A 12764-nucleotide genomic window follows, 5' to 3' on the forward strand; every position below is an offset into this window, starting at 1 on the left:
CCTTTTATCCATGTCTTTGTGGTCTTGATCTGTGATTTCTTTCTAGCTTGTCGATTGTCTTTGGTGTTGCCATTTTGGGGAAACGTGCCCATCTAGTGTTCCGGTCCCTCAGTCCCAGCCTCACAACAGAATTCGGTCTGTTCGATTTCCTCGCCTGCCTGGTCATTTGCAATCTGCCGTGGGTCTCAGTGACCTAGGCGGGTTACCAATGAAGCTATTATTAATCTATTATTATTAATCTATTATCATCCTTGTCAACAGTATCAACCCCCCCCCACCTTCTGTTCTCATGGGTCCACCCATATGGCTAACAAATTAAAACAGACACATTAAAATCTCATCTTCCAAGCGATTAAAACTAACACACAAATGCACTGTGGGTAAACAAAAGCCGAGACACTGGTGACAATTTGGGGCCACATTTCACTAATTTGGTTCTTATTCATTGACAGTCTGTACAAGATTTTGAAAGGTGGTCTTCTATGTGTTGCTTTTTTAATTGTAATTGTAAGCTGTCTTGAGTCCTGTGTGGGAGAAAGGTGGCTAATAAATAGATCACCCTTTCTCAACTTCATCATTCAGAAACTCTGAAACATCCTTCAGGTTCCCATAAACCCCAGAATCGGTACAATTGGGAAGCAGAGCTGTGTACGTGCCCACCCAGGACCCCTCCCCTTCCCACCCCCTCCAGGCCCATCAGTGGCCTTTTGGGGAGGGGGGAGGCAGGTTGACAGGAACATCTATGGTTATATCACCCAGTAAATGTTTAGCACATTTTAAAAACATATTTAAAAATAACTCCCACCCGTTCAGGAAACCCTTCCAGGGCTATCAGTGCCACAAAATCCCGGCTGCAAAAGCCTGAAATACATAAACAAGTCAGAAAATGAAGGAGAACCTTCTGCTTTTCCTTGGCATCTTGCAAAACTCCCTGGGACTCTCCAGTTTAAATCCTTCCTGGACTCATATACTCTTCCTATTCATGAGCCTTTAAGAAATGCCGTTATCCTCCCACCCCCTCCCCCCAGAGGGGAAAGGCAGAATCTGAGCATGTCGTGGTGGCTAATCTCCTCGTGAGTTTGTGGCCACGATCTGATTTGAAGGGAGGTTTTCCTGTCAACTGGGGCAGAAAGTGATCCAATAGGAGGGCAATTCCCACACGGGGAAAGAGGCTGTGAGCTATTCCCTGTTGCTTCTGCAGCTGCTGATAAAGCACAGGGACATCGGGGCTCCCACATGGCAGGTTTCCCGGCAGCTTCTTTGCTCCAGACACCCAGGAGCAGCCACTGCCCCCCTCCCCTGGGCCACCGGAGTGCTTGCAATTTTAAAAACAGCATTAGAATATTGTTGGATCAATTTATAGTGTGTTAACAGTTGGCATCCCAGATTTTGTGAATTCCCAGCTATCTTTTTAAAAAAAGGAGGCTTCTGCCTCTAAAAAAGCAAGTCGCCAGCCCCTAGGAAAGCAAATCTACATTCCCTAAAAAGCACCTTTAGTGCCCATTTCCTTGTATTTTATCTGTCTGTGTTAGATAGATCTGTTTAAATTGTTTACTAGCTGCCTTTCTGCCTGGCAGCAACACGAAATGGCTCACCCTGTAAATAAAAACAACAATAATAAGAACACAGGAAAGACCGCAATTCCAAATCTCAGTTAGGACTATTTTTAAGCCAAAACTAGACGAGTCAAACACTGCCCAAAATGAAATTGTCTTCAGTTGCCTCCTAAAGGTTGAGAGCCAAGGGGCCAGGGCACCTCCCCCCCCCCCAGGAACATCATTCTGTACGAGTGGGGCTGCCGCCGAAAAGACCCTCTCTGGCTGCCCACCAGGAAAGCTTCTTTGATCGGTGGGACTGTTCGGGCCTCTCCCTATGATCTGAATTCTCTGGGGCAGGGGTGGCCACATTGTGGCTCTCCAGATGTCCATGGACTACAATTCCCATGAGCCCCTGCCAGCTGGCAGGGTCCATGGACTTCTGGAGAGCCACGCTTTGGTTGTCTCTGCTATAGAGGCTTAAAATCTGAATTTCCCCACCCAGCTGCCCAAGCTTTATTGTGAGCACTCCCAAAAATAAGCAGATTTCGGAAAGATCAGAAAAAGCTGCACAAACATACCACAATATGTACAGAGGGAGGAGGAAGTGGCCCAGGATACCCTCCTCTCTTCCGGTCTGGGAACATAAGCAGGGCCAACCCTGGTTAGCAGTTGGATGGGAGACCACAGCACAGAGGCAGGCGGCTTTCTCTCGCCTTGAAAACCTTGCGCACCCCCACAGGCGCAATCCTGGATCTGAACTTAAGGGTTCTACCTCCGGCCAACACAGCAGCAAGATTAACCCAGCCCACAGCAACCTGATTTCAGCAAGGCCAAGGAAGCCGGCCATTTAGCGAGGGAGGTGCGTGCACAAATGTCACACCGACACAGGGTCATGGCATCGGGTTTTGCGGGGCTGGCAAATGGCAGGACGGGGAGACCACCGGAAATGTTTATTATCTGCAGGCACCATTCCTTTCCATTGGGGCTGAATCCAATAGAGGCTTCCAGACAACCCCCCCTCCCCCCCCCCCCGTTTCACCTTAAGGGAAGATAGAAAGAGGGGAACACGGGAGAAGCCAGCTTTATTGGATCCTTTTATTTATATGCAAAACAGCGCACCATTCATGAGAGATATGAAAACTGCTTCGGATAGAAACCAGATTTTTTTTTCTATTTTTCACTACAAAATATTGCCTCGTACAAAGCCACACACGCACACCGAAAAACCCTGAAAAAGACTAAAATCTTTGGATAACAGATGTGTTCTCTCTCTCTCTCTCTCTCTCTTAAAACCTTTCTCTAAAACACACTTCTCTCTCGTGTTTTTGTTTTAAGAGATTCGCAGCAACAACAAAAAAAGAGCATGAAATATTTTCTGGTTGTACATTGTTGTTGTTGTTGTTGTTTTTTGGTTGTCAAAAGGGAAAGGTAGTCCTGTTTACTTCAGTGTATTACCCTCCAAAAGGAAAAGTCTGTAGAAACCACGCACTTACGCACACCCACGCACACCCACAGACCGACAAAACTACTTCCCTTATAGTCTGCAAAATACTTTTGTAAAGACAGAATTACAGATCGGAACGAGTTAACGATAACACGGATTTTCTTCTTCTTTTTTGTAAAAAAAGAAAAAAAAGGAACCAAACCAAAATGTCCGAGTGAAGTGCTGATATTTCGAACCCACACGTAAAATTAAAAAAAAACAACAAAGGGAGAGGGAATATTCTCAAGGACTCTATAAAACACACGCGTGAAAAACAGGGCACCGAAGACCGAAGCGCCAGAACCCGGCCAGGGCCCCCTTCCCCCAGACACACACCTCTGGAGTCGAAGGGGCAGGATCCCCCAAAGAAGAGCTTGTAAACACAGCGACTACCCCCAGAACCGGTGTTGGCACAAAAGGAAACCCTCCGCTCTCCCAAGGGAGGGAACGGAAGGCCTTAATCGAATGAAATAAATACTTCTTCTACATTAACTTAAAGAACAAACAGGCCATTCGGAAGGGCCCACCCGGGTCGGGTCCGCGTTTAAGGTCACAAGGAGATTGAGCGTTGCTTTTCTTTTTGGATCTCAAGAAAGGAGCACTTGACAACGGTGGGATTCTGGGCCCAGGGAAAGAGGAGAAGCCCCCCTGCCCCGCCGGGGACCCCTCTTTGCCCCCCACCCCTCCAGGGCCCGGCAGGGCAGGGGAAGCAGGCAGCCCCTCCCTCCCCCCCCCCGGGTGGCTTTTCAAGCTGCTTTGGGCAGGGCCCTACTCGGGGAAGCCCTATAAGGCACCAGCTTACAGCCTCCCTCGGGGGTGGGGTGGGGGTGGGGGTGGGGGTGGGGGCGGGGGCGGGCCAGCTGCTCGGCTGCCTGCGGAAAAGGGCGGGCGGCCTACACGTCGAGGACGTGGTTGAGATAGGAGATGTAGCAGATGGCCAGGCGGAGGATCTCGATCTTGGAGAGCTTCTTGTCGGGCGGCAGGGTGGGCAGGAGCTTGCGGAGCTCGGCGAAGGCCAGGTTGAAGGCCTCGACGCGGATGCGCTCGCGGGTGGCGTGGGCCGAGCGGTACTTGGCCGTGGCCCGGCGGCGGCGCCGCTTCTCCTCGCGGCTCAGCGGCTGCGGCGGGCGGCCCTCGCCGTCGGGCGCCTCCAGGTCCGAGGCGCAGCAGCTGCGCAGGCCCTTGGCCTCCAGCGACTCCGGGTCCGACGGCGCCGACGACGGGTGGTCCGAGTCCGCCGCCTGCTCCGGGCTCAGCATCATCTGCGGGGACAACAAGGCCGCGTCAGCGCCGGCACCCCGGGACCCCCCCCCACCCCCCGCCCCAGGAAGACCTCCGCTGCCCACCGCCCACCCTCGACGGCGCCAACGAACGCGCGCTTCCCCCCGCCGCCCGACGTCCCTTCGGGGAGGCCTGAGCCGCCAAGCCCGGCTCAAGGCCCTTCGGGACGCCCCGAGCGGGCAGGAAACCCTGGCCGGGAAGCCCAGCCCCAGCCCGCCGCCGGCTTCTTGGAGCCCGGTTCGGGGGGGGGGGGGGTCGCCGCACGGAGAGCGGCAGATCTCGCAGGAGGCGGCCGGGGGGGGGGGGCGGGGGTCCCGGAGCCACACAGCCGCCGCCGCCGCCGCCGGAACGGAAACGAGCGCGGGCCTGGAAGAGTGGCCGCGGAGGGGATCCATAATGAGGACGATCATCATCATCTAAATCATGATCTTATTAGTCTGTGTGGCTCCAGGCCGCCCTTCCGACGCAGCTCGGGGACGGTAAGCAGCAAGCGAAGCGATCCTTTCCGGGAAACCCCCCCCGCCCCCCCCCGAGGGACTGGGCCGCCGCCGAGGAGGAGGAGGAGGAGGAGGAGGAGGAGGTCGGCCTGTCCGGGCCAGAGACGCGCGGGGCCCTCCGAGCAGCGCTTGTCGTTCTCCGCAACCCCCAACCGCTGAAGGCGCTGCTCGCCCGGGCAGAACCCATCATCATCCTGATCATTATTACTATTATTAGCGCCCATAATCCGAACCACGCTAATCAGGGTTAGGGCGCGGGGGGGGGTCCCGGGGCAGGAGGGTCCGGCTCCTCTTGATGGTTTAATATTGTGGCTCTTAGGACCAGCCCTAAGCTCCGCTTGGGAGGGTGACCTTCTTCCCAGACCAGACGGAAATAATAATAATAATAATAATAATAATAATAATAATAATAATAATAATAATAATCCATCCCACTGCCCCTGCGGCGTCCTCTTCCTCGGCGGCTGGGCCGGGCGGCCTCTTCCGTGGCTGGAGGGGCGGGGGGCGGGGTGGCTTCCCTTTGTCCCTCCTGCCGCCCCCTCTCCCCGGAGAGCCGCAGAGTCTCCCGGCGCAGCAGGTCCCCCGAGGGAGGCGGAGGGAGGCCCGCTCGGGCCCGCCGCCCCAGAGCCCGGCTTCTGTGTGGGCTCCGACCTGTGCGGCGTCCGCCTCGCCCCCCCCCCCGCGCCAGACAATGGCCCGGCGCCCCCCCCCCGGCCGCCTCGCCCCCCCCCCGGCCGCCTCGCCGGGCCCCCCCGCGCGCTCTCCCGTCCTCCCCCGGCGGGAGCCTGCCTGCGCCTACCTTGCGACGGGGCGGGGGCGGGGGCCGGGCCTCAACGGGCGGGCCCGGGGGGCACCATCTGGCCGGCCGGCCGGCGACGGAGGAGGCAGGCGGGCGGGGGGGGGGGGGGCGCCGGCTCTTGGCTTCCCGGCTAGACGGCGCTCGGGGGCGGCGGGAGCGGCCGGCCGGGCGAGCCGCTTGCTGGGGCGGCGGCGTGGGCGTCGGGAGCCATGGAGGGGCCCTCCCGGTGGCCGCCGGGGACGGAGCGAGCCGGCCGCTTCCCGCTCCGGAGTCACTCCGCTTCGCCGGCCCTTTTGTGTCGCCGCCGCTTCTCCCGGAGCCGCGCCCGGACGCCCGACCGCCCGCCTGCCTGCCTGGCTCCTCCGGGTCTCCGCCGGCGAGGCGGCCGCAAGATATAGAGGGGGCGGCGGCAGGCGGGCAGGCTCCCCCCCCCCAGCCCAGCCCAGCGCACCCCCCAAGTGGCGGCCGCCGCCGGGGCGCTCCCATTGGACGACCCGCCAGACGCCCGGCGCTTAATTGGGCCTGACAGCTGGCACCGGGGGCGGCGGCGGCGGCGGCGGCGGCGGCGGCGGCGGCGGGGTGGGAGGGGGCGCCTGTTCCCACGTGCGCTTGCAGGACACGCGTGTCTCTCAGACTGGCTTGTCTGGACCCCCCCCCCCCCCGCAGGATCGCTCTCTGAAAGCATGCAGAGGACCCCCGACTTGCCTCTGGTGCCTGGAGGCCGTGGACCCCCCCCACCCCCAAGAGTCAGGAGTCCCCCCCCATCCCCCGGAGCTTTCTTCAGAGAGCAGGTGAGAGTCTAGCCTGGAGTCTCGGCTGGCTTCCCAGAGAGTAAGAGGAAAGGAGTTTAGGAGGGAGCAGGTTCGAAGAGCCCCCACAGCCCAAGCCGGCTTCCTCGGGGGCAAGTTGGAACAGGGCAGAGGTGGATCCCTGGCAATGAGCCAGGTGCTTGGAAGTGCTTGGAGGGGGGGGGGCAACAGTGGGAGGGCTTCTGGGGCTCTGGCCCTGCTGGGGGACCTCATGAGGGCCCCTGGGCTTTGGCCCCTGGGTGACTCTGCACAGCGTTGGACCACTGGTCTGATCCGACGTGACTTCTTATATCATTGTCTGGCATCTCCCTGTGAGAAATCCGGGATGGATTGGACTTCATTCATAAATTGACAACCACACCCCGCCCCCTCCTTCTTTCATTGCAGAGTCTGGTTTTCTGCCCCTGGGCATTGCCCCTCTACTCTGGTCAAACAGGGTCCGCTCTGGCATTGTGCCTCCGCATCCGTCCGGAATCCCCTTTCCGATTTAGGTCTCCAACCGGGGAGCTCTTGTAGATCTGGAAGAGGCGGCTGGACCAGATTCTAGGAACGTGGCAGGTTGTGACATCCTCTGGCCCCAGGAGAGTGGGTGTAGCGGCCAGACTCTGACTCCCTGCGAAGCATCTGTGCAGCCTGGGCTTCAAGGGCTGGGTGGGCCCCAACCCCCCTCAGCCTCACCTCCTTCACAGGGTTGTGTGTGTGGTGGGGAGAGAAAGGCGGTGGGGGCAAACGGATTTGAGCTCATTTGGGTGCAGTTCTGGCCATCCTGTCACTGCAAGGAGCTCTGCACATGCCCTGAGGAACCGGCAAAAGCCTAGGAAACTTGCACTTAGTTGCGTTATTACAACATTGTTGCTTTTTCTTGGGAAATCTCTGTGCTGGGGGTTGGGTGCCTTCCCTATATGGCCTTTGGTCCTTTCTCCACCACTTTTGGGGATCCCTCACTCTGCCTTTCGTGTTTTCATAAACTTTTGCTGGCCTTGCTTAGCATTACATCCTTGGTCATAAGGTATTCTGTAGTTCAGGGGTGACCAAACTGTAGCTCTCCAGGTGGCCATGTACTACAATTCCCATGAGCCCCTGCCAGCATGCGTACAATTTGGCCACCCAGTTCTAGGGTCTCTACTTTGTCCTTGCTCTAATGTTGCGCTCCTCGCCCTTTGGTTGGCCAGCTACAGACGTCTTATGGCAACCATATAGGGCAGGGGTGGCCAAACAGTGGCTCTCCAGATGTCCATGGAGTACCATTCCCATGAGCCCCTGCCACCATGCTAGCAGAGGCCCATGGGAATTGTAGTCTGTGGGCAACTGGAGAGCCACAGCTTGGCCACATCTGGTCTATGTTTATGAGCAGTTCTGCAAAGTTGATTGGAACATCATTTTAATCTTTCACCATCTTGAGGGCCCTAATTGGGGAGGGGGGGACCAAAGCAAAGGAGCAAGACTGTTTCTACTGGTGTTGTCTGTTTAGGGTGGGCAGCTGGAGCTTGGACATGTAAAGATGCTGCTGGGTAGTTTTTGTGTGGAAATTAGATTGGCCTAGAGGAGGACCGCGTGGCCCTTGTCCAAATGTTTCCCGTAGATCCCACCGTCATCCTGAAAGAGACGTCTTGGCAGTCGTGTGCCTCACTTGGCGGATCTGTTTGGTTTCTCTTTCATTTGCTCCTAGAATCACTGAGGAATTGGAGGGTAGCCCCGAGGTTTCCGTTGCAGAATAATTTCTCCCCACCCACGCCCACCCACGCCCACCCACTCATATTTGCAAGAAGAGATGGCAGTAGTTCTGCTTGTTGTCTTTGAATTGTTGTTGTTGTTGTTGTTGTTGTTGTTATATGTATAGTCCACCCACAGGTTCAGGGTGGATCACAGCTTTCAAAGCACACCATTTAGATGTGCAAGTAGAGATTTGAAAGAGAGAAAAAGAAGGGGGAGGGACTATTGATTGATTGATCGATTGCATTATTTATATCACCCCTCCTTGCAGCTTAAAATGGTTTACAGAGAACAGGAATCCACTATAAAATCAGAGTCCAGCAGCACCTTTAAGACCAACAAAGATAGATTCAAGGTGGGAGCTTTCAAGTGCATGCACAGAGTGCTTGCACTCGAAAACTCCACCTTGAATCAATCTTCGTTGGTCTTAAAGGTGCTACTGGACTCTGATTTTGTTGTGTTACTTCAGACCAACACGACCACCCTTCTGAAGGAATCCACAATGGCAGATACAACTCCTTCTGCGAATCAAACTCCGTAACTGCCATCGTTGACCATTTAATCGTTAACTATTTAAACTGTTGAACATTTGATCGTAACCCAGCTGATTGGTCTGATCGAAACCCTATAAATAGAAGCCCCTCAGTGAATTTTCACACAGTGGACTCGGACAGGGTAGCCAGCACATTTCTGATGATGTTTCAGGGCCTCAGCCAGAGGCTCGGTGGAACAGCAGCTGTGTTTGATGTGCCCTGCATAACCATTCAAGGTTCCACGGGGTGCTCCTGATCTCATTGGGCAGAGGGTTCCACCAATTTATTTTCTTTGGTGCCAGAGATCCCGAGCAAATATTGCTCATTCGAACACCACATCTGTCACCAGTCATCTACGGAAACACAAGAACACACCAAACTTGGCCAGGCACTCGGCTTAATCAGCACACACATCAAATCCAAGGCACGCCAAGGACCCCAAAAAATCTGAAATGGGACATTGGTCTCTCGGGCATGTCAGGGGACAATGTTGAGCATGGGACAAAAATCACCTGATTTCTTGCTTAGATTCAAGGTGGATTACATAATGTAAGTCGGGGTCAGTTATTGTTATTGTTGTTGTTGTTATTGTTATTGTTTTGATTTACAGCCTGCCACTGGCTCGTGGTGGGTTACACATTTAAAACCTCGCCACGTCCCCAAAAGCCCCTGCCTCAGGGGATAGATGGTAGCAGATAGTAATTGGGGAGTAGCAGATGTTCTAGCCAATTTGGGGGGGGGGCCTCACCCAAAGACCTGGTAGAAGAGCTCTGTCTTGCAGGCCTTGTGGAGCTGGGGAAGCTCCAACTAGGCCCTCAGCGATCCCGGGAGCTCAATCCACTAGGTGGGGGGCCGGGACCAAACAGGCCCTGATCCAGGTCGAGGCCAGGCATACCTCTTGTGGGCCAGGGATCACCAACAAGTCTTCACCCACAGAGTGAAGAGCCCTGCCGGGGAAATAGGAGGGTAGGCAGTCCCGTAGATATGTGGGACCCAGACTGCAAATGGCCTTAAAGGTAAATACCAAAACCTTGAACCTGATCCAGGCCTCAACTGGCAATCAATGCAGCCGACTCAGCACTGGCTGGATATGGGCCCTCCGTGGTGGACCTCTGAGGAGTTTAGCGGCTTTAGAATCTAGAGTCCAGGAGGCCATGGCTCTTTTAGGAAAAGGTTGGTGTCTGCGCCTCATTTTACAATCCCCTTCCCCTTCCTCTCCCCTCAACCTGTGAGGTGGGTGAGGCTGAGAGAGCCCTGATGTTACTGAAGAAGAAGAAGAAGAGTTGGTTCTTAGATGCCACTTTTCTATACCCAAAGGAGTCTCAAAGCGGCTTCCATTCGCCTTCCCATTCCTCTCCCCACAACAGACACCCTGTGAGGTGGGTGAGGCTGAGAGAGCCCTGATATTCCTGCTCGGCCAGAACAGAAGAAGTGTTGGTCCTTATATGCCGCTTTTCTCTACCTGAAGGAGTCTCAAAGTGGCTTATAATTGCCTTCCCTTCCTCTCCCTACAACAGACACCCTGTGAGGGAGTGGAGGCTGAGAGAGCACTGAGAGATCAGCTTCTAACAGGGGTGTGATGATCCCAAGGTCCCCCAGCTGGCTGCATGTGAAGGGGTGGGGAATCAAATCCAGCTTGCCAGATTAGAAGATGCTGCTCTTAACGAGAACACTACGCTGTCTTTAGGAGTTCTTCTCAGGTTGCAGGCCCCCCTGCAGTAGGCTGGCCACTTGTACAATGAGCTAGGCTACAAAAGCTCTACCTAAGCTAAGAGTGAACTAACTATATTCAACATACCTTGTATATAGGTATGTTGTACAAGTGGTGCAGATGCTTCTCTTGGTTGAGTGTTCTTGACTGCGAGGCAGATTTCTTGAAGCATGTGCATTCTTCTCCCCCGCCCCTTGACTAGGAATTCATGATGCCATACATGACTGAAAGGGCATTTCAACGGTTCAGTTCCCCGGGCCTCCCACAACCCAGCTCACATTTTTCAGTCTGTGGCCCCCTTCAAATGTGCCAGGGCCATGCGGCCCCCACTGAGCACGGCTGATCTATACTTTCCCGGCTTCAGACCAGACATTTACCTCATTTCGTTCGGTAGCTTTTCTGAGCCTGTTGCGAAATTGTCTCGAGCGGGGGACAGTGCGGCAACTAATCCCTCGGTGTCCTTGCCTGGAAAGATGGACTTCTAATGAGCCATTTGTTCTTGACAGGTTTGTTATTGGTCCCTCAAAGGAACGGAATTGATCAAACGGGGATGTCTCGAAAAGGAAAAGAGGCCAGTTGGGAGCCTCAAACCTGCCCCCCTTTTGCTCGGGAGGCCAGCTGCCACTCCAGGTGAGAGCAGGAGAACTTGGAAAGGGCCTCATTCATAAAAAAGCCCACACTCAAAGGGTAGCGCAAAACAGAACTGGCTCATTAACAAAGGACGAAAGAAGACCAGGGTGGTGATGGGGGGGGGGGACGGGACCGCACAACAGGGAGGTTGTCTTCGTAACCGGAATGCAGGTTTGCCGTGTCAGTTTCCATTTGCGGTGTCGGCTGTGCCGCTGTCATTTGCCACGAGATCCTGAGAGAGACAAGAGGCCTTTTTGACAGGCGCTGGGAACGTTCCGTCCTTGGGTGCCTGACGGTTCCTCCACCAGATGAAAGGGATTTATGCAGAACCAATTTCCATACGATTAGCTGCCTCACAGCCAGGCGATCCCTCTCCTTGGAAGCATTTCCAAGAGTATCACGGGCCACGATGAACCGTCTCTAATTGGATGATGGCACAGATCTCTTTGTCGCCTGCCCATCCATCCATCTTTCTCTGTATCCATCTGTGTGCCTGCCTGTCTGTACAGACAATCCCCTGTCTGTACGTCTGTAGGTTTGTATGTCTGTATCATCCATCCGTCCATCCACTTAGGCAGATGGAGAGTGGGTGGGCAGGAGGGATTGTGCCCATGCTTGGCTCTTGTGGCCCTTTCTTGCATGCCCAGGAAAATGCCGATTGCCACTTTGGGATCAGGAGGCAAATTTCTTCCAGGCCAGACTGGCCATGGATTCTGGCTTTTTTGGTGTGTGTGTGTGTGGGGGGGGGGGGGCATCATCGGGGAATGGAATTGGGATCACTGTGGTGAGCTGGTAGTTGTGAATTCCCTGCATTGTGCAGGAGGTTGGACTAGATGATCATGGAGGTCCCTTTCAATTCTATGATTCTGTCTTTCTGTCTGTCTGTCACTACCTGATCAAAGAGTGGTAACCTCATTGATTTCCCTGCCTTTCCTCTTCCTACAGGGCCAGCATGCACAGAATTAAGATTCTTAGATGGCTAAAGCCAAGAATAACCTTATTCAGGCTTGTTTCGATATATCTACAGTAACGGTATGCTCAGGTTTTTTATGTGCAAATTAAATAAAAAGGGTAACATTACAAAACAGAAGTGTCAAATCTAGTTTTCGCTTAGGGTTACAATATATATATTTTTTGGGTAGACACTAGTTGTGAGTTCCTGCATTCTGCAGGGGTTGGACTAGATGACCCTGGAGGTACCTTACAACTCTGAGTATATTTCTATAGTTCGTCCCCTGCCAGCCAAGGCACTCAAGACAGAAGAAAAATAATTTTTATACCCTGTGTTTCACTGTCCAAAAGAGTCTCAAAGCGGCTTACAAACACATTTCCCTTCTTGTCTCCACAACAGACACCCTGTGAGGTATATTGGGCTGAGAGATCTCTGAAAGAACTATTCTGTGAGAACAGTACTGTGATTGGCCCAAAGTCACTCAGATGGCTACACGTGGAGAAGGAGTGGGGAGTCAAACCTGGCTTTGCAGATTAGAGGCTGCTGTTTTTAACCACGACACCAAGCTGTGAAGACATGTTACAATGATTCTTCCTCACAACAACCCTGGGAGGTGGGAGAAGAGAGTAAGAATCTGGCCCAAGGTTATTCAATAGAGCACGGATTTTGATGCTGGATATCCCAGCAATCCCCAGTCAGTAGCTGGAAGATTTACAAAGCACCACATGAGGAAGGAGAGTTGGGTTTTATTTCCCGTTTTTATGTACATTAAGGAGTCTCAAAGGGGCTTCCATTGGCCTTCTCTTTCCTCTCCCCAC

The 12764-nt window shown here is 54.2% G+C and overlaps 1 protein-coding gene and 1 long non-coding RNA gene across 2 annotated transcripts; one reads left to right on the plus strand and one right to left on the minus strand.

Annotated features, from left to right (window-relative positions):
- Nucleotides 1–2619: 2619 nt before the first annotated feature.
- On the minus strand, nucleotides 2620–5972 carry NHLH2 (nescient helix-loop-helix 2). Its single transcript, XM_077346276.1, has 2 exons — nucleotides 5599–5972; nucleotides 2620–4283 (listed from the first exon to the last, which is right to left on the minus strand). Exon 2 carries the CDS (start codon nucleotides 4281–4283, stop codon nucleotides 3915–3917), a length of 369 nt encoding a protein of 122 aa, XP_077202391.1. The 5' UTR covers nucleotides 5599–5972; the 3' UTR covers nucleotides 2620–3914.
- Nucleotides 4653–12037, plus strand: LOC143841651 (uncharacterized). The gene is made up of 3 exons (XR_013232745.1): nucleotides 4653–4781; nucleotides 10871–10994; nucleotides 11940–12037. It is a non-coding gene; the product is annotated as an uncharacterized LOC143841651 (long non-coding RNA).
- Nucleotides 12038–12764: the final 727 nt, after the last annotated feature.

Source organism: Paroedura picta, chromosome 7, assembly GCF_049243985.1.
Source record: "Paroedura picta isolate Pp20150507F chromosome 7, Ppicta_v3.0, whole genome shotgun sequence".
Taxonomy (NCBI): Eukaryota; Metazoa; Chordata; class Lepidosauria; order Squamata; family Gekkonidae; genus Paroedura; species Paroedura picta.

What these genes read in the sequence shown, in the direction of transcription:
- NHLH2 (XM_077346276.1), bottom strand. Translation starts at nt 4,283, where the DNA reads ATGATGCTGAGCCCGGAGCAGGCGGCGGACTCGGACCACCCGTCGTCG.